The sequence below is a fragment of the Nestor notabilis genome, unplaced genomic scaffold, assembly GCF_000696875.1.
Source record: "Nestor notabilis isolate BGI_N333 unplaced genomic scaffold, ASM69687v1 scaffold4396, whole genome shotgun sequence".
Taxonomy (NCBI): domain Eukaryota; kingdom Metazoa; phylum Chordata; class Aves; order Psittaciformes; family Psittacidae; genus Nestor; species Nestor notabilis.
This window is the reverse complement of record NW_009933265.1, coordinates 21880-43985: the sequence shown is the minus strand read 5'-3', so window position 1 is coordinate 43985 and position 22106 is coordinate 21880. Positions and strand designations below refer to the sequence as shown.

The 22106-nt window shown below is 40.3% G+C and overlaps 1 protein-coding gene across 1 annotated transcript in view; it reads right to left on the bottom strand.

Moving 5' to 3' along the window:
• The window catches only part of LOC104407486 (slit homolog 3 protein-like), a gene marked incomplete at its 5' end in the record, with an annotated part of 141439 nt that overhangs the window by 97589 nt on the left and 21744 nt on the right, over window positions 1-22106 (bottom strand). The window contains 2 exons of the mRNA XM_010016787.1: window positions 2134-2275; window positions 17257-17420. Of these exons, the coding sequence (XP_010015089.1) occupies window positions 2134-2275; window positions 17257-17420 (306 nt within the window). The remainder of the gene's footprint in view (window positions 1-2133; window positions 2276-17256; window positions 17421-22106) is intronic.

The window sequence follows — 22106 nt, the reverse complement described above, 5'->3', positions numbered from 1 at the left end:
CATGTGCTAAGAACTTTACATGGTGTTCTATGGATCTAGAAGGTTTATAACCTTCAGGTTATGAAAGTTTCTTAAAATGTTACATGCATCTTGACTCGCTAAATCATCATCTGATCTAAAGGCTCTCCAAGTCTTCCTTCACTTTCTGCTCTCCTAAGGAGACCTTCTTAGTCGCTTTTACTATAAGTTACAGAGGTTAGGTTTGCAGGCTGGAGCAACCAAAACAGAGACAGGACTTTGATACTTGATGCTATTACAAGCACACTGAAGGTGAACATTTGCACTTCCTTTCTTACGCTGAGGTGTGCTGCTGCCAGGAGAGGGAGGGCTGGAGCACCCCAATCTCAGCCTTCCCCATTCTCCTAGCCCAACCCTCATTTGTGAGCAGGTCTGGACCGATTTTGTCCTCTGCCTCTCATTATTGAACCATTAGTTCCAGCCACTTCTGAAAATTTGGACATCATCTGACAGAACTGGAAACAGGACCGAACACTGAATATTCTCAGTGTGCCAAACACATTTATATTTTCAGCATAATTCTAACTGACTTTCATGCACAGAAAACCAAGTATGACATGCATATTTTGTGTGCCACAATACACTGGAAGTGAACACAACCAAACACATTATGAACTTCTTCATGAGGTGAGCAAGGATAACAGGAATTCAGAACAGCTTGCATAGGAGGTTGTATTTCCTGTAAACATCTTTACACGCTCTAGATACATTCTCAATAATGTTAATTTTAAGATGCTTTTATTCTTTGCATTTAGTGAGCTAGTTTTTTAATTTCTAACATATCTGTTCTGTGGAGATGCACAATTGAGCATAAGCTGCCTGAAAACTATTGTGCTGAGGTAGCAATCCAAACAAATTTGAGGTGATTCTTACATTATAAAAGCAACTAATAAAGTGACTTTAGAGGAGTGGTTGTGTAGTGCAGATCCCCTGCAAACAATGGATCACATCATCTTTCTTGGCCACAAATGTCACATTCCTGGCATATCCTACTGAGCCAGGCTACATACAAGCATTTCAACTTTATCCTAGTGAGTTTTGCTATGCAGCAGTATTTCCACTCCAAGGAGAAGCTGAATAATCCAGTGACTATACAAATCATAGAATCATAGAATAGTTAGGGTTGGAAAGGACCTTAAGATCATCTAGTTCCAACCCCTCTGCCATGAGCAGGGACACCACACACTAAACTATGTCACCCAAGGCTCTGTCCAGCCTGGCCTTGAACACCTTCAGGGTTGGAGCATTCACAACTTCCTCGGGCAACCTATTCCAGTGCCTCACCACCCTCACTGTGAAGAACTTCTTCCTTAGATCTAACCTAAAGTTCTCCTGTTTAAGTTTAAAGCCATTACCCCTTGTCCTACCACTAGAGTAAATATTTGAGTTCACTCTATGTGGGCTGTAAATGCTGGTTGAATGTCAGTAACCTCTGTATGACAAGCACCTAAATAGGGAAAGGATTGATTTGCATTCCCTGTGGACTAGCCAAAAGCAACTTGGTTTAATAGAACAGTATTTCAGGACCACAGTAGTACACAGTCATGGACACAAAGATAGATGATTACAATTCCTAAAGGCAGTGAAGACAAACAAGTCTGTAAATCCACCATCTGACTTCACAACACAAAAAAGTCACAAAAATATTAAAGAAGTGGGAATAACAAAATGCAGAAGACAAGAAACAGGAGGTGAAATCAGTAGGGACAATGTGTTCTGATGTTATACTTCATTACAAATGCATCCTGCCAAGCTAACAAAAATCCCTACAACTCTCGGGGACTTCACCAACTAGAGATAAAACAATTTGATTCCAGAAAAAAGACTGTGTATTTCCTTTTCCTGACTATAGAACTGTAATACCAGACCTGTGAGATGGAAAGGTAATCCAAACATAATACACCAAGAATTTCATCTTGCTTAGGGCAACTGCAAACAACATCTTTATTTACATTACAGACTCATCTGAGCTCTTGGATCAAAAGAACGAAAGTGGAGAACTACAGTGTACCTGATAACTGCTCAGAGCATGTTCTTTTCTTCCAAAAGGAGGCTATGACATGGACTGAAAACAGAGAGACGTGGAAAAGAATGGTGCATTGCATTGGCACTTACATTTCCCAAATGTCTTCTGGGAGGTTAGCTGGAATTTCTGTTAAGCCCCTTCCTCGACAATCCACCACATTGTTGCTGCAGGTGCAGGCAGATGGGCAAGTGATGGAACTGGCACTGCATGACGGAGGTTCAGACTGGGAACCTGAGACAATGAAAACATCAAAGGTTCGGTTTGAAAAACGAGTGCCTGAAATTTTAACACCAGAATACATCAGCCTTGTGTTTCCACATCCTTTTACTACATTAAGTGCAATTTATTGGAATTCAGTGAATATAATGTGCTACACATCAACTGCAGAGAAAACATGTCAAAGATTACTGTGTTGTTACTCTTCTCAGTCTCCTTTCCACCCATCTCTTCCCCTCATGAATGCTTCTTTGGTCCTCTCCATGATCAGCCATGTCTATTTCTTCAAAAACCCTTAAGATCAAGCAGTATTTCCAAAAGTTATCTTTGCACAGAAGTTTCCATTACACAAGCACTCCTGGAGGATTTTTCCACACTGAGAAATGACTTATGTTTTTGAAATGAGGTAACCTGTTATGGCAAAAAGACTGCAAATATAAAGGTAGTTTTTTCAAGATCAGACAATGCAGTTAATGGAAACACATAAAGAATTCAGAAAAACATGAGTTCAAACCTTCAAATCCTTGCTTAATCTAATAATGCCACTGAAAGACAAGAAGCTGCTTACAGAGCAGAGGTTTAGCATAAGGAGTTGTTCTATTACATACTAGTCAATCCATTGGACTCAGGTTTAATTAACTTCTTCTGAAACTGCAGAAAGTATGTCAATTTTACTCAATGGTTATGATTCCTACATTTAAGATTTTGCTATATGCATACAGATAGATAAGACAGTTTTGGTACACTAACTGAGGTTATTAAGATGCAGCAGTTATTGACTTATTTATGGTGAGTCATATATCCAAAGAACATGTAACACAGGAATCCTCAAGTATCTTTTTGACCAGACACTGGCTGAAGGCTTATGTTGGTAAGAAGTGAGAAAATCACAACAGAAACAGTAAAAACCTGGTATCTTTTTTTTTAGGCTACAGTAGATTGTAATCACAAAACACCTTTGGTCTTTTGGTTGGAAAAATTAAAACATCATAATTGGAAAATCACAAATCTATGTGAAAACATGGAAAACAATACACAAAGCTGTATGTAACCAGGGTTTGTCTTGGAACAGACACATGAATGACCGTGTCATAAATTATAACCACAGGTAACAAAGCCCAAAAATAGTTATTTGTATTAGTTTGCAATCAACTATCATTATAACAAGTAAAATTTCATACCAATGCAACATTCTATAAAGTTTCTTTCTTGCTCTATGCCTACACGCCCTCTGGTTTAGCCCTTAACTCTGCACATCAACATCAACTCGTACAGCAAACCTACATATGTTCTTATTATCAAAGACTTGCAAACAGCTGTGAAAACTCAGCATCAACATCCTCAGTGGCACCTCTAAGTATCCTTACTCTGAAAGGCAGATACAGGTTGAAAAGCTGTGAGCTGGAAACTGCTACAGGCTGACTTTACACTTGCAGAGGGAGCCCTCATGGAAAGGAGAAGACAATTACTGCAAAATCACGCCTTCTGTTAGAAAGGCATCCAATTCTGATGTGAATTCACTTCTGTTTGTCCAAATCTCCTTCATTTCAAGCAAGCAGTCATCCCCTTTAAAGATTATTTTGCAGCTGGGGTGACAGTACTGCCCTATATTAAAGCATACTGCAGAGTTTCAGGATCACATCACCATTTCAAAACGTTGCCAAGTTAAGTATTAGGTTTGATTTAATTCTTTTAATTGGGTCATCAGCTGACTTTCTGTTAGGACAGCAGGAGAAAACTGTGGGTTTCATAGCACTGTATGTGTTTTAAATACAGCTTTTGCTGATGCCAATCAGAGCTATGGGAGGCTGCGTTTTGACAGACCAGACCCCAGAACTCCAATTTAGGCATCCAGAAATTAGATTTTCAGAGGTAGTGACCATCCTGGAAAGGATCTCAGAGGACATTTGTGCCATGTGTAGGAGTCAAATTCATTCTTTATGAGAGTAGGCAGCTACTTTGAGATGATCCTAATGATCCTCTTTGCTAAAATACCCTGTCTCATGTACAGTCCGCTTTCCAGCTTCTGTGACAGTTGCAGATAAGGAGTTTACCAGCAACAGTCTTTTATCTCAGCACAGAGCTGGTTTCAGTACCAAAGCAGCTTCACCCTACAGAATCAACTGGGCAAAAATCTACTGTAAAAAAACCAACTCAATAATGTTATTAAAATGTAAATCCTAATGCATATTGCCCAAACGAGTCAAATTCATATTTATCAGGCAACCTGAACTCTGACTTGTTCCAGTTTCAAAATCTTAGAATCACAGAATTAGAGAATCAACCAGGTTGAAAACAAGCTTTAAGATCATCGAGCCCAACCATACCCCAGGACTGCCAAGCCCACGACTAAAACATTACACTAAGGGCAAACTGATCTCCCCTCATGGCTGCCCCTTATGATCTCCAGTCACGGCCACCCCTCATCTGCCCCCTATAGGGGCCCACACTATGCAGCTGCTGCCCCTACCCCTCGTGGCCACCACTCACCTTCCCTCAAGATCTCCCCTCACAACTGCCCCAGCGTTCCCCTCATGATCTTCCTTCATGGCCACCCCTGCTCTCCCGTCTCCCCTCATGGCCGCCCCTCTCCCCCTCCCACCGACCGGTGTCCTTGGTGCGCGCCGGCGCTGGCGGGAACGGCCCTCCCTGCCCGCCCGCTTTGACTACCTTGCCCTGGCACAGTCCGGAGATGTGAACACATTTCAGTGTAGAGATTTGAACCGAACAAACAAAATCCACACTCAGTAAATACGTACATGTGTAACAGGCGGGACAAGCAGCTCCCTTGGTCTGTCTTCTAGCAACAGAAATGCAGGGCAGACACACCATCACTGTGGATTAACGAAATTCCTCCAAAATCAATGGAGCTCTGCCTTTCACGGAGTCTAAGATTTTAACTATGACTACTTCCAAAAGTAGTTTATATTGCCTCAAAATGCACACATGCCTCTGTTATGTTTGCATAAGAACAAGAGGTTTGTTCTTACAACCCGATCACTTACATTTAACATTTTCTCTTTCTCTGCCCACCTTGTGGTACGATGCCCAAATGAAAATGAAGGATGAGGGAAGTGCAAACAAGCTATCACAAACTTTCAGGGATAGAGAGAATTTATTAGACTGGGAAGAAACACTTCAGAGCAATCCTTGCTCTCTGGGAGGCAAGAAGAAAGTTGGCAGCAAGGTCAAATCTTCCACACAGCCTTTATCCTCACATGTCTGATGTGCTTTCTGAAGAAACTTTGTAGTGAGAGGAAAATGCATTTTTCACAGTTGTGACATTACAACATATCTCTGTGGGTTACAGAAGTAATAATACACTTCCTTTTCATTAGGGCACCACATCAGACAACCCCATGTACTGCCATTCACAGTTTTAAGAATCTGTTCCTGACTCTACTGCATCTAAATCAACAGGAGGAGATTCAATGGAACTCAGATCATCACCACCAGTTTTGTGTGATGCAGTACTACGGAGGTTATTACATGAAAGGAGGTTATTACATAGAGTGCTCTGAAAAGAAAAAGACAGAAACCCCAGTCTTCCCTGCACCAACAGCAGGTAGCAACGATAACAATGTGATAATTAATGTCATACTACAGTTAAATAACATGGAACTTTCCATCAACTTTTTGAATGGAAAGGCTAAAGGCAAATCAGAACAGGATTTGTGCTGCTCACTGAGCCTTTCAGAGCCTCTCCAAACAAACACTAAAACATTCGTGTGCTATCAGCACTATACTTGTACTAAATCCAAAAAGCACAGCACTGCAACAGCTACTAGGACGGAGAAAAAATAACGGTTACAGCTGATATACAGAATCACAGAATGGTTTGGGTTGGAAAGGACCTTAAGGTCATCCAGTTCCAACTCCCTGCCACGGGCAGGGACACCTCACACTAGAGCAGGTTGCTCCAAGCCCCTGTGTCCAACCTGGCCTTGAACACTGCCAGGGATGGGGCAGCCACAGCTTCTCTGGGCACCCTGTGCCAGCGCCTCAGCACCCTCACAGGGAAGAGCTTCTGCCTTATATTTAACCTGAACTTCCCAAAGCCAATAGGAGTCCTTTTATTGACCCTCAATTTAGACCAAAACCCATTTTCCTGTGATTTTCCACTAAGAAAGAAGAACTTTCATGTGAACAGTGTTTTGATTTATGGCTAGGAAGTAAAACAAATAACCAATTAGTTAACCAGGGAGGTCCATGATGTCAAAAGAGAGAGAGAAAGCAACATAATCATAGAATAGTTAGGGTTGGAAAGGACCTTAAAATCATCTTGTTCCAGCCCCCCTGCCGTCTTTATTCTTTGTGCAGATGCAATCAAAATGACATGAAAAAAGAACAGCTTATGCTGAAAGTAAGTAAAGTAAAAAGGAAAGAGCCTGTCTTTGTGCGCACTCTCTATTTTCCACATATCACAAGTGATTAGTTTTCTCATTTCACTTAAAATCGGATGGAAAAAAAGACTATTTTTATAAACTTATTTCCTCATTATAAGCCTGAATCTCTGAGTGCCCCAAAATATCTGGTACTCCAGCCACTTTTGACTGACATTTTGTGCTTAGAGTAAAAATACTTTTGCTTCCATGCTGAATACAGCCCTTTGTATTCAGTGATTTCTTCTTCATGAGCAAAACTAGATCTAGGCTGTGATGTATGAAAAATTTAATGAGCAAAATTACTCTCTGCATAAATTGCTACATTATTATCAAAAGCTTTTGCTTATGTTTTTCCTCTGCAAAGAACAAGATACTGTATTACACATGCATAGTCAACAGGCATGTAGCACATATTCCATCAGCTCTTACACAAACAGTCATCTGTTAAGGTAAAGTTTTCTTGAATAATGCTATAAACAGAATTTCAAATCCGATTTGGGTTTAACTGCTTCAGTTAAATGAGGATCTATTGGTAGCTCCCTAGCAGATCCATACAATTAAAGCACAAAAATATCCAAGAGAGTTTAATCAGTTTAATGTCTGTGTAGTTGTAGAGAGGAGGCAGAGAAAGGCCTGGTCAAGAAAACAAGTCTAAGTAGGCTATGGAATATGAAGGTTTTAATATTAAAATTTGGGTATGATTCTCATAGGTATGCAGGGTGTAAGCATCCAGAGCCAGGGCCCCGAGGCAATACAGCCTCTAAAGAAGGATATTTGGAATCTAAAAATAAATTCTCCTTTTGCTGCCAATACTTCTACAAATGACACACGAAAAGTGAAAATATTTCAAGCTCCCTGTGTGTGTCCTTCACAAGTGCAGTAAACTCCTTACGGTGGGGGTGCCACAAAGGGAAATGGCCGCAGACAAGCCAGCTGCATTTAGATGATTTCCCTTATGAAGTTCTACCAGTCATCTTGGCATCTCAGCTCTTTTTTGATACACAGCACCACTAGATCAATAAGTTCTTTATATTTCTCTTTAAGAGATAAAAGTCATCAACTCATTACATACATACATACATACATACATTCATATGTTTTGCTATTAAATCAACACTAACAACACTTGGAAGGAAGCCTGGAACATGATTAACAAAAATTACCACACTTTTTGTGCCTGATGTAATGCAATGACAGCCTCAGTGATTATGGCAGTTACTATCTGCACACCATTAGCCTGTTACAGTCTAAGACTATGGGGTAGGGGGAGAGAGGGAGCAGGGTAGAGACTTAGGACCCAGCAGTTTACAGAGAAATAAAGTGCTTGTTTTCAAGTAAGCATCTCATTGGCCTTTAGCCTTTTAAGAGCAGCAAATAAAGCGATCTCACAATTAGAATGGGATGGTTATGGTGTATAAATGAACAGTTTAAATGTCACAGGCATTTAAAGTAAATTTTGCAATGACTGAATAAATTAATCTCATTTGCCCTGACACCCAATGATGGCACACTAAGTAGTGTGCCTTATTACATCCTCACCTATCCAACTGCCTCTGCAGCAGTTCTTTTTTGCCAGCAAAAAGGTAGTTATTTGTAAAAACTATTAATGGATTTTAAGATAAATCGTAAAATAAAGATTTATGATAAAGATTTATGGTTAAAATCTGTGTTGACTTTAAATCATTCTAAGTATATCAGACATGAAATTATTGATCAATAAACAGAATACTACAAGCATTGCAGATCTGTGGATATATTATGACCTTTTATGGTTTAATTAAATAACCCACTGGATCTTCTTACAACACTGGGACATCTGAAATCAGTAACTACTACATAAGTTATGGCTTTCACTAGACTTCCAGTAATACAATGTCAAAAAAGACAAGTAAAGCAGATGTATTGTAGTCCTGCTGAGACATATGTGCAAGCCAATGACAACTGACTATCTGCAAAGTTAACATCCCTTACTGATGGCAAATATTGCAGTAATGGAGAAAAATTTGTACAAATATGTTTATTCTACAACAATGTGCAGCAAATGGTTTATGCAAATATTTCTGTCTCTGGTTGTTCAACAGCTTTTCACTGAGCACAGCATTAAGTATTGATGAGTAAGTAACTTGAGCCCCTGATTGATGATGTTAATACTATCAAGTTCATGGTATGCAAAAATCTGCTAGCCATGAATATTCATTATTTGATTCAAGTTCACTGTTTCACTGAACAGTCCCAAACAGTAAAGTATCTGTTAAAAATTCATGGCACATGAGCATAAGCATTTTGTAGCAAAGTAAACGCCAATCAGTTTACAAATAGTGAGGAATAAAACAGGAATTATCCAATTGCAGTGAAAGGAAAGTCTGGTGCAATGAAGAAGCCTACTGTATTCTGCGAAAACCCACTTTGCATGTTTCAAAATGTATCAGTAAAGTAACACCATTAAAAATCAGACCTTCACATTGTCTTATCCTAAAAGCACTAGTGTTGCAATTATTTAATTAACAGTCATAGTGCCAATGTTGTATGGAATACTTATAAACAAAATGGAAGAAGGTAGAACAAAGCAGACTCACCTACAACTGAGCTTTAGTAGGTAGATCTGTTCCTCTGAAGGATTAGTAAAACAGAATCTATGAGACAACTTAAGTCCTTCCAAAGCTGTGACAAAGGTGTTTTTCTTTCAGAGAAATTTATTCCAAGTCTTCCATAGAAGCGATTGAAAAGTCAGAGTTTGAATGTATCCTATTGCACCACAAGGCAGGCTGTTAGCATGTATTTGGTTCTCTGAGTTTGTATACTATTTGCTCTTCCAAAACAGGTTAAGGATTAAAAAATAATGCTACTAGGAAGCCTTAAAGATGTAGTACTTCTGCAGCTCAAATGACATCTAGGCACAGTAATGTCATTAATGCCAATTCCATAATTCCCATCAGCAGTCCTGAAGGTACATATAGAGTGACATTTAAAAATAGGTCCAGAAATACTACAGTGAACTTATAAATATATTCAAGCATAAAAATGAAGAGGAAGATAAAATATTTAAGTTACCTGCACAAGGTAAAATGATAGATAATGGTCTTGATCAATCGTAAGCTTAAGAAGAGAGTATAGTTCTGGGATGGCCTTCTAAACAGGTTATCCATTAAAGAACCTGAACTGTTTCACGATGAAGTTTGACAAAGTTATGGAAGGGACAGAAAAAGTTTAGGACTATGCTTTGGGTCCCTTGAGTTAGATTTGCTGCTACTGGAAAAGGAGTTTTGAACATGACTTGATTTTGTTTCACTCCACATTTGTCTTTGCTTCTTTCCCCCACACCACCACATAGGTCTTTCCCTGCTTCAGCACATTTTCTTCAGTAAGAGAAGGAAGATGGGATTCACTTCAGGCAAAAGCATCACAGACTGACACAGCTATCGAGAGGGTGTCAGGCAGAATATGACATTTCTCCTGACAATGTCACCCAAGGGGCCCAGCCTGGTCATGAGCTCACCCAACAGCCAGATTTGGAGTGAGGAAACACTTTTGACCAGAGGAGTGGGCAAGGACTGAAGAGTGAGGCACTGTCCCCTTCCCAGGGCTGCTTTGGAATTCTTTGGACCAAATTCTTTGGCATTTGGAACATGCTAAGGAATGCAGGGCACTAGCGACCTTTCTCACCTTCCTCCCAGGAGAGGCTGAGGTTGCTGCCTTTGGTCTTTTGTAAGAGACCTCTGGTACATTCAAGCTCTTTATGGTATGTGGATCTTGTAGAATGAAATTCTGCTTGCCATCAGAAGGAGTTAACTCAAGGAGCCAGGAGATCCCCTCAGTTTCAGTGCAGGGTGCCTGTGCGCTGGCAGCAGGGTGCAGAGCCCCGTGAGGCGAGGGCAGATGGGTTCCACACAGCCCTGCTGAGGGCACACCGAGCCCGCTGGTGAAGCTGGTGGTGCCTCTGCAAAGGTGTGTTTGAGGAAGGGCATGACAGTGCCAGGGCAGTAAGGAGTGAGATCAGAAGTGTCAGAAACAGCCCCACGGGCAGCACGGTCAGAGACTGAGAAGGGAAGGAGGAGCTGGAGCAAATCTTCTCTCCCCAGCCCTGTTGGGGAGGGCAGTGAGAGCAGCTGAGTCTGGCAGTTGGCCATGGTCAGCCCACCACAGCTTTAACTGTGGAACACTGCTAAAAGTCATTGTCAATAAAACAGAAACACAAGAACCTGGTCTTGACTGCATGCAGCTTTGTATTTGCCACCTATTCACATATGGAATTGTGCAGCCATTTTATAAGCAGCTCTATGCTTTTTTTATTCTTTAGTTACTCTTGTTAAGTACCTCTAAATGTGTAGCCAAACATGCACATTTATCAAACACAAAAATTCTACACATTTCATACAAAGGCCTGGCCACTTCATCAAAGTTCCTTTGCATGTAACACCACTGCTCTCTGTGAAGCAGCTCAGAGCAAAGCTGTGGCACTGATCCGTGCCAGGACATTCCACCACGGTGCGCTCCCATTAAAACACTAAAGCACTACCAACACACCAGTAATAAAACAAGCCTCTGATCTGGGATATTAACAAAAGAACTAATCACATTATTATTCTTACAGCAACAGTTCAAAAACTCAGTGGCTGAATAATTATACCCCAACCTGCCGTCATTAAATAATCATTAAACAGCTACACATATTGCTTTGGGGAAAAGAGAATTCCAGGAAAAAAAAGTAATTATACCGAAAAGGTAAGACATCTTTTTTGGACAATAAGTATGCTGTAATTTAAAGCCAGTTTTCAGCTTTGGTCTTCAAGGAAATATTAAGTGCCTTAATAAACACATATTTATCCCTCAGATTGGCAAGATGGTTCCCCAAATAAAAACCAACATATGTGGCATCTTACATATGAAGCAATTCAAGAAGTAAATTCTCACAGTATGAAACAACATGACAGCTAGTGCAACAGCAAATTTAAATTTGTAATCAGAAACTTAATGGAAACGGAAAACAAACAAGCTCTGATAAACAGGACTAGTATCTCTCCCAGCTTCCCACAAGATTTCATTTGAGGAGAAACTAACAAACACACAGCATTGAAATGTTTCTTTAGACTAAATGTCAGTTAGTTTGTGGTAGCAAATTATAACAGGAGGCAAAAATTCAGAGTTGCACAAAAATTTCCTAAAACCAAGTTTAAAGCATAATGTTTACCAAAGGACTTTAAAAGTCACACAATGGCCAAAGTCCTGCGTGGACCCCGGTGTTATGGCATTTCCTGGGTCTGTTGGTGGTCACGAAAAGCATGAATCCACTTGACAGTGAGGAAAACAATGTTATTTGTCTAATACAACATACAGGTCACTTTTGAGAAGAGGTCACAGTTAGATGAAATGGCTAAGCTCACTTCTAACAGCAATAAACACCTGAATAACAAGGATGTCCTGCATGCCAGAAAGTGACATTCACACATACATACACGCCACAGAAAAGACCTCCTCTGCCTCCTACTTTGCCTGTTCAGCTCCCTGTGATCACTGGGAATAAGGGCCATTTGCTGCTCTTCCCTGCATGAACTGGGATGGACTGCAGGGGGAGAATCTGCTCTGCTCCCCCAGGAGCAATTGCTACTGCCCAGCACTACCAGTCTGCATCAGCAGCACATAGCTAGTTTCCAGGGAGCAATACCTGCACGACCCATGTTGAAAGGAGCAGATCTGCTGCTAGTTCTGCAGGTACGCTATTGCACAGTGTCTTTAAAACAGGAGCAGCTGGGGGGGGGAGCTCCTCTCCCCACGTGCTTTTCCTCTTACAGCTTCTGAATGTTCTTATTAAGATACTAAGCCTGAGGAGTGCTGGTTGTCTCCTCAACACTATGCTATGAAGTTACTAGGAGAAAAATGGAGCAAGAAAACCTACTATGTGGTTAGGGCCAGAGAGTAACAGCTACATTCAAAGATCATTTGACCTCACCTAAACAAATAAATCTGCTTCCTCATTAGGCTTCCAGTCTGCATTAAGCTGCAGGAAGCTAACATGTTTTCCTCTTCATTATACATCAGCTGCAGCCTCTCTGTATGAACCAGAAACTCTGGCTCTTCACCTGAGTTTTGGATCAATCCACTATTTTCTTAAAATCAGTATCAGTTCATTTAGCCAGAAATCACCGGACGCTTGGCTCTGGTAATGATTTCTCTCTTGCATCAATTTCAGACTGAATTTTAACTTGTTTAATCAAAATGATGTATCTTGATTTTGTTCAGGTTCTTGTAGATCCTTCAAATGGGAACTAAGGATCAAGAATCGGACAAAATGGTTTCTAATGGCAAAGAGAATGATGAATGGATCTAGCTTCCCTCTCTACAATGTTTGTTCCATTATTAAGGAAAGCTACCTTAGAAAAGTTCTTAAAAATCATGTATTTTAAACTATGCTAAATTTCACATTGCAAAACATAGAGGACAAATAAGCTCCAAATTAACATCAGGATTTTATAATCTAGTGCTTCTTACATGACAAAAGCATGAATTCATTAACTCTCAGAAATATCAGTCCTTGGTTTATCCTAACAAATCTCACCCAATCTTCACACTCCATTGTAAATACTGTCCACTGTAAAATACCTCAAGCTACTGGCCAAAACTCCAACAGATCTGTACCAACCTGCACCTTCAGAGTCAACACCAAGTCCTAATGTACTGCTTCAGAACGGGCAGCAACAGAGGGGTTCCTCCCCGCACCCACTAAAACCAACCCACCGTCCCTGCCTGCTTGGTGACCAGATCAACTCCTCTGCAGCAGCCCGGGGAGCACTGATGACATTCCAGCTGTTCTGACAGCAGGTAGCCAAGGACAGCAGTGGCTAAAGTACACTACACATCACAGTTTGAGGTACAATGCTCCTGAACACATCTGCTTCATTCTTAGGTATGCAGTTCAGATGCATATTTATTTCTTCACGTATATACTTAGGAAAACCAGAATGATTTCTCATTTTAATAACATCCAAATGGGGTCACTCAACTGGGTCCTGCACAGAGCACTGAAAAGACCAAGGTGCTGCTGGTGTCAGAATTTCATGAACCCACTGCATCAGTTTGCAAAGTTATACAGCCACGATAGTGCATGTGAGAAAACACATTATGACTTAACTGATCAATGTGTAAATTAATTTCAACTTCCATAAGTAAAGAGCAGGCAGAAGAAAAATCAAAGAGCCATAATAAAACTTACATGAGAGGAAAACGAAGTAAAATTACTATTCTAAGGAGGTCAGAGGAGGACAAGAGACAGACAAATAGGCGCAGAGAGGGAGAGCACGTGTGTTTCAGAGAGACAGAGAGACAAGGTTAGAGAAAGAGGAGCCAGTTCAACAGTGAAACATCTGAACATGGGAAGGAAGCTGGGTTTGATCCAAGCAAAGACTGGAAGGCTCTAAGAGGTACTGAGCATAAGCCAGCACCCCCAGATGCTTCTCTACTAGCTAAGGAAATATAAAAATACACCATTCCTAAGGATCAGAATGCAGGTAGTGTTTCAACTGATATAAAGTCTTTGCATAGAGTACTGTTTTCTCTTGTCACAGCAATGTGACAGTGAATCACAGGGTTATGGTGGAGACAGAGGTGAAATACATCATGCTGTCTATATGTAAGACACCAACAGGGGCACTCATTCTAGTGCCACACAATTTCCCCTTCTACAACACACTGTCCTGTAGGAGATTGTCTCACCCAACGCATCCCAGAGCTCAGCAAGTGGCTGTGCAGGACAAGGAGTGTGTTCGGAGGCTCTGTTGGGAACAGATGGCTTTAAAGCTCAGACCCAGGAAGGTTGCTCTGTCAGCGGTGGCTCTGGAGCAGACATTCTCCTACTAGGAGGGGACAGCTTGCTGCAAAGCCAGCCAGAAGGCTCTGGTGGGCGACAGGGCTGCCAGCAGCACTAGTGCTCTTCTCCCACCAGTGAGAGTCCATCTAGTCCCAGTCCTGCTCAGTTCTGTTCCTTACCCTTCCCTTGCCTCCTAAGCAACACAAATCCAATTAGGCATATTTGCAAACCTACCTCCAGGCAACTGTGCACCATTTAATCCTACGTATTTACCTACAGTTTTGACCCAAATGCTCACGGGCATGAACAAGTGAAACCTGGAATAGCTTTTCCGCTGCTCACAACCTGCCTGCAAGTGCCATTTGAACTGATTTCACTTTACACAGGTATAGCTGCACATAACTCTGACCTCTCTTGAGAGACTTTGCACCTAATGCTTATAAACATCACAGCACAGGGCTGGTAGCATACTGTCCAGAAGGAATCAAGCCATTTGGGTTCCAGTTACAGTACTTCTTTATCAGTGTGTCATTTATTCTTTTCCAAATACACACCTATTTTTGCATAAGGTTCAAAGAATAACCAGAAGTCAGTTTTTCAAGAAGGATTTTCTTCTTTCCCAAAATGTTTTGATTCTACTCTTTCTGTTCTGAAGCATGCAACAGGACAAGTTTTGAACTGGAATGCTCTGATGAAGCCCATTTTACAGCTGAGGTTTTTTGCTGTGATGAAATTCCTGTTGCCATAAAAACACAAGTGCTGGAAGTGCTGAGCCTATACTGAAACAGAGAAGTTCGCCACATTGTATTTCAGCTCTTCATAAGTATGATGCAAAAGCCGCTTTCAATGCCAGCTTGGGGCTAGTTACAGTGATTCATATGAGCTTAAAGTGTATAAAATTCCTTTGTAGAGGGACAAGTTCAGCTCACTATTCACCTCCAGTCCTAGCTTGACTTCATAGTCAAACATGAACAAATTATGCTGTAAAATCAGGAATAAGAACTGTAATAAGAAGCAGAGAAGATTTATCTCCTCTTTAAACTAGCTGTCCATGTAGGTTTCTGTCAAACCAGCACATACCGAGTTCTCTGCTAAATCCTCCTCTAAAATGGTCTCTTCAAACGCATTTCTTTTGCAGTATATTTCATTTCCCAAATGAGGGTTAGGGATGCAGTTGATGGACTGTCTCGCTGGAGGCTTCTTGCCTTTAATTTCTACTGATTTATGTTTTTTAAAAAAGGAGGCCAATTGAGAGTTTTCTTGAATGTTTTGGGTCCAACAGGCAACTCTTAAAAACCTTTTCTTTTCTGGAAGCCACAGTTCGCACAGAAAACTCTGCTTAGATGAGTTCTGTCCATGCTACATTTCTCATTCAGCAATTATTATCTCTTCTCTTGATTTAAACAACTCTTTTTTCCTTCACTTCACTGTGTCGTAAATCCAAACAGCTGAAACTCAGACCCCACCTGAAACTTCATTTTGTAAGAAAAAAAAAAAATAAATGCTGTGGTTGCCTCTTTGGTAAAATTGGATTCTGCCAATAGCTTAATTCATTTTCCCACTTCTTTTATCCTTCCTCTCCCAAGAGTGTTAGATTTCTAAACTTTTAGTCAAAATTTGGATGTCAGATATTCTGGGCAGCATCAAATCTCTACAACTGCATAGAAGCTGTTCACCACTCTTGAAAATCATGTCACAAAAACCACTGGTGCACAACCTCATTTTCCATGTGCCCATAACACTTCTTGCACAGCTCTAGGGCTGGGCATTAATCTACATCCATGATATAGTTATGGCAATCAAATCATTCTTCTTTAACTACAGTCATTTCTCTCTTTGTCATATGTAAGTGAAACCATAAAAAAAAAACATTCCTAAAAACATTTCTAGTACAAGTGCTTGTACTGTATTTCCCTTAGTCATCCCCTGTACCCAGAGATAAAGCTTTATAGCTGAGAGAGATGAAGAACACGATACCACACGACTCACAGTCTATCAAGATTAGGACTCACACTGACTTAGTAACAAGCTCCCTGTGTTACTTACCATTTGCCTGCAAAACTCACTCCAGACTTGTGCCTGGTCTCTTCCTTTATTCCCAGAGCACACATGCTGCCATGCATCTCCTCTGCCAGACCTGTTCCTTTCAGCCAAATTCAGAGATTTCTTTTTCCAATCTTTTTATTTTTACCTCTCTCTTTTTTTTATTTTATTTTTCTCCTTCTTCCAGGAAAATGTATTTCTACAAGGAAAGAGCAAAGTGCACTTCCAGAGACTTCATGAATAGGCCTAACATATAGACACATGGTTTGTGAGTTGGCTGTATATTATCAGCCCCATTTATCAGTGTATGAGCTTGTAGAACAGCAAAGTGCATTGGCTCCCTAAGCATCCTGTTTCTATCCCTGGGATAAAATCTGCTCATGTTCTATAGTCCAGTGATTTATCAACAGAAATTAGCATTTTCTATTTCCTTTCTTTTGTATTCCAGTCAGCTCTTAAGATCTTCCCTTGAGAAACACCAGATTATCCACACTTAATTGATTTCTGATGTTGATATCATTGGCAGTGCTAAAGCAGAACACATAATTTCAAAACTGAAACGTTAACTGGAATCCAATAATTCTTATAAAGCTGAAAAACATTAACAATTTAATCTACTCCTATACAGTTTAGCAGCAATAAAACCAAACAGGACTGCTACCGAGTGGCATTCAAACACAACATAGTAATTATCCACTCCCTGTTTTCATGTGAACATCAATATAAACCCATCAGCTGATAGATAAATGAAGGGTTGGCAGCATTACCGGAGCAGACAAAATCCTTCTTCTGCACATCTGCCACCAGGAAGCCGCGCAGGTTGACAGGGGCCAGGCAAAAGGTGAACTGCCCGATGGTGCGGCGCTGCCGCAGCCAGTCCGACAGCCAGGCCAGGTGGCAGTCGCAGTGCAGGAAGTTGGAGTGAAGCCGCCTACAAAACACACAACAACCCTCAAGTTATCAGTAGTATTTTAGACGTAAGACACAAATCAGAGCAATCAAGAACAAGTCTGTCTCTTCAGCACAATTTAAGCAAGATCACTGCATTTTACTGGTTAGAATTGAGTCAGGTCTTGACTATCTACATTGACATATAATTTGCAAATGTCCACATATAAATTAGTGCTGTTACTTAAAATGTCTTGGAAGAATGAAGTTAAATAATGACCTGTCTACAGGTACTCATGAGCTGGTCATTCCACTGAAAAGAACATGAAGAATTTAAGATTCCTCCAAGTAATCACTTCACCTGAGATTTCATGTCAGAAATAACTGTATAATGTGGTATCTTCGAGTGCATTTAAAGGATGGCTTCATAAATACGAGGACCAGGCTGAAAAAAAGGATAATAGGTGATTCTCCTCTCTCCCTGGGGGGGGGTGGGGAAGGAGAGAATCCCACACACACCAGCAGCTATTGATCCCTTGTATGCTCTATGTTGGAAGGCCAGTATGGGCTCTGGATGGAGCAACCTGGTCTAATGGAAGGTGTCTCAGCCCACAGCAGGGGGTTGGAATGAGATATCTTTAAGGTCCCTTTCTATCCAAACCATACTATGATTCTATGTCCCTGTGTTGCCTGGACAAACTCATCAATGCTCTTTTTATCATGGTGCTTTAATGCAAGTATGCAGGTTCTAGACAGGAATTTTCATCTCATGATGAAAAAGGGGACTATGATAGAGTGATGCCACAGAGCAATAGAGGGCTGACCTTTGTAATGGAAGATCTGTCCATCAGCTCCCTTCTCAGCCTGCTTCATGCCTGGCACTAGAGACTGGCAGAAGCATTATCGCACTGCGGGGGGAAGTCTGCAAATTGATGATGCATTCAGGGAGCAAATCTGGTCATTTTAATAGCTACCACACTTTAGGTCAAAACAAAAGCCCAGCATATTCATTATCTCATTCCTTGTAATGAGTCAGACATTCGCAGTGTTATACCAAAGCTGAAATGATAAACTAGACTGAAAATCCTGTCAGAAATGGTTAGACAAGGCATTATTCACTAATATTACAGGCATTACATTTAGAAACCCCACACAACTGGTGTGCACAGGATTTAGCCTTGCCCACCCACCAAAGACATCAACTGTCTATGGGAGATCTTCATACGGCAGAGCAGCAGCACCACCCAGGCTGACAGTCCCCAGGTTTGTATGTCTGGGGTGGGCAGTCACAGTACAAGACCACAGATCTGGAACTGAGAGTTTATCCTGTAGGGATGGAAGACGCTAGTCTCCTGGGAGCACTGTGTAACATATCTGTTTTAGAAGGATGGCTAGAAAGCCTTGTGTCTGGGGATTCTGAAGCTGTTTAATTGACACTGCAGTAAGTCAGATTTCTAGCGAAATGTTTTGTTATTATGAACCATTAATCTGCCTGCAACACTTCTTGTTGGTTGGAAGAACGAATAAACACATTTACAAAGAAAGGAGAACAAATATAATCTAGCCAGAAATCATCCCAAGTAAGACTTTGCTCTAACTCCAGTTTAGAGTAAGCATTTCATTTAAATCCCCTAAATATTCTCCCTTCCTACCATGGCAATCAACAACGACACTGAGAATCATCTTCCTCCAGAGGAGCTCATCTCATGCCATTCCCTGCATCCCCTGTATGGATGTAGGCAGGCAGGAGTAGTAATCCCACAGTTTCACAAAAAGGGGCATCTTTCCAGTCCTAAGAGGTGTATTTTTTACTCACTAAATTGGCATCGCTGGTGTCAGGGGTTGCCCATGACAGCACTGCAAAGTGCCACCTCTGTCAGCCTGCCTGCCTAAGCACCTCGTTGCCTGGTCAGGTGTTTTGTGTGGATATTCTACAGTTTGCTTTGGAGAGGAGGCCTATCAAGCTAACAAAGCAGCCAATTAGAATATATTTTTGATAATTATATTAATGAATACAGCCGCAAAAAGACTTTTCACAGTAGTTCAAAAGCATAATGAACCAATTCCCTGTGAACATGAGAAGCATAAAAGTGACTGGTACATTTTCAGTTTACCCTTAAACAAGAAACCTAAAAGAAATTATGCAATTACCTATCTCAGCAGTCACTCACACATGCAGAGGCAACAGGTCACTTACCATTAAGCAAATAGGTATGGGGAAGATGTTTTAACATAAATAAAGCTGGTTCAAGCAAAGGAAAACAGATCAACAAAAACCAATTCCTGTCACTCGCAATCAAGGCAAAGAGATCAATGAAACTTAGGAACAGTTAAATAAAACAGGTTAGCACAGAAAAGATGATTTCTTCAGGTGCTTCAAATCTTACTGGGACTTTTTATTTTTCTTTCCCTTGAGAGGTCATGTTCAAGCTGAATATGCTCTTTACTTTTCCTTCTCTCTTCTTAAATGAGCAGGTAGTTTTGAGAGCCACAAAGAAAAAGCTATTTATCCACAGAAGCAGAAGCAGCTGCAGCATAAGCAACCCCAAATGTCCTGCTAATAGATATCTAGTGTGTACTAGTTATGTACACTTACTAGTGTGTAAGAGGGACACACAGAGGTTAAACACTGACCATGCCACAGCTGGGTGGGAAAAAGAGCTTGTCCCTATGTAAGTAACATTCAGACTAGGGATTCCCTACAAGAGCTTCTGAAAGTGGGAACCTGCTTGAGAAGCTGAACAAACTGATGATCCTTTTTTAAGGAAACAGTAGTCACTAAACTGTAACAAACATCATTTATAATCTGTTTGGACTGAATCTGCATCAACAACCAAGAGATTAAATAGTAGATCATGGTCAGCCATGACACCTCAGACTGCTTTCCCCTTTCATGCTAACTGTTCATTGAGGTTGTAGATTAATGCAGAAGAAACAGGTTATCAAGTGAAATAAATCAAAGAAACTAGGGAGAATATTAACATTCCCTCCCCCCATAATATCTTTATATAAATATTTTACATAAGTGAACAAAACCTGATGAGTTTTAGATGTGTTCAGGGGTATGTTAGTTGTTAGGTTATTACTAGCCGTTTACCTAAAACTCGGTTAAATCAAAACAGTATTAGCCTAAATTCTGAACAGAAGAAATTCAGAAAATATTAAGTAAGATGTAGCCATGCAATATTATCTTGCTAATTGTTATGGTTAATAAAGTATTAATTGTGAAAAGTGCTAAGATGGATAGAGTTAAAAAAAATACTATGAAGGAGCAGCTGAAGAAATTACAAAGTGCTGTTTCATTCCTGCATTTCTTTTATATCAATTGCTATTTTGATGACTTCTCTGTGTCTGTTGAAAAAGATAGAAGAAAATACAGAAAACAAAACCATTTTTCTGTATTTCCACCTGACTATGTAGGGGCTTTTAGTTCCTATATTGAACTGCTTGGAAGGGCGCTGCGTGCTATGTGGCTGTCTGTAGAGACTGAAACATGCCATTTGATACTGATGAGACTACCTTTACAGAACAAGAGGTGAATGAATATGAATGCAAGTTTGCAAAAGTTGCCCTTTTAACCATAGACCTGAAATTAAATTTCCAGCAAACCCTTTTAGAGCGGGTCAGCATTCGTGTTCTATAAAATGTGGCTCTCAGAATTCAATATAAAAAGCTTCCCTTTATAAATCCTATTTATGACTTCCTTCTCCCTTTTTTTCCTTTTCTTTTTTTTCTTTTCCTTAATTACAGCAGAGAGGGATTAGTCAGTGTAAGTCCCCAGGGAGCTATATGCAAAGCCATCTCTGAAATTAAACTAAAGGGAAAATGACAGAAGGCATTTTGCTCTGGGAACAGCCAAGACTGACTAATCTGAAGAAGCCGGTCAAATTTTCTGGACCACTGTGACTGAATGAGAAAAGGCAAAACTCCAGGAACCTTCACCCTGCACCTTCATCCTCTTTATCCATTCTTTCCTAAAAGACAAACATCTGATTTCCATTTCATTACTTACATTAAGATCTGTGAATGTCACCATTTAACGAAGAAGGTAAATTTAAATCAGAGGTTATGGTACACATGTTGACATGAGTAAAGCCATTTTTCCTCAGTTCTGTTAACTTACTTAAGCTGATTTTACACATGCCTATGTAGTATCCTTGAGGCGGTTTATTTGTTGGTGCTGTAGAAAATTTCCAGGCTGGCTACTATTTCTTTGCTTTTAGGACTAAATACATCTTGGTTGAGTTTGAGATTTTAGAGGAAAAAACCAGAGATACTTAGTTTACACATGACTTTTCCTGAAGTTGTGTATTTACTAAAGAAATTTAAAGTAATTATTTAAAGAAAATGTTTTTGGTAGACTATGTCTGAATTACACAAATGCACAGAGTCTAATTTTAGTCTTTGTATTTTGGTCTACTAAAGCCGATCAGAGCTCTTCCAGTGGAATGGTACCCAGCTATAGAAACATGGATTTGACGTAAGAGAAGCTTTTATAAAAAATACATCAGATTCAGTGACATTTTGTTTCAGAAAGTATCTGGAGAAGGAGCTTTTTTTCCAAGTTCTTTAAAAAATTTCTTGTTTCAGAAATCAGTATTCTGAATTTCAAAAGAAGAAATAGGATTTAAGCACAGGATGTTAAGAAAATCAAATAACTTGATCCATCTGAGCAGTTTTTACAATTTTGATGGTGTTCCAGCATGTAACACATTTCACATTATGGATT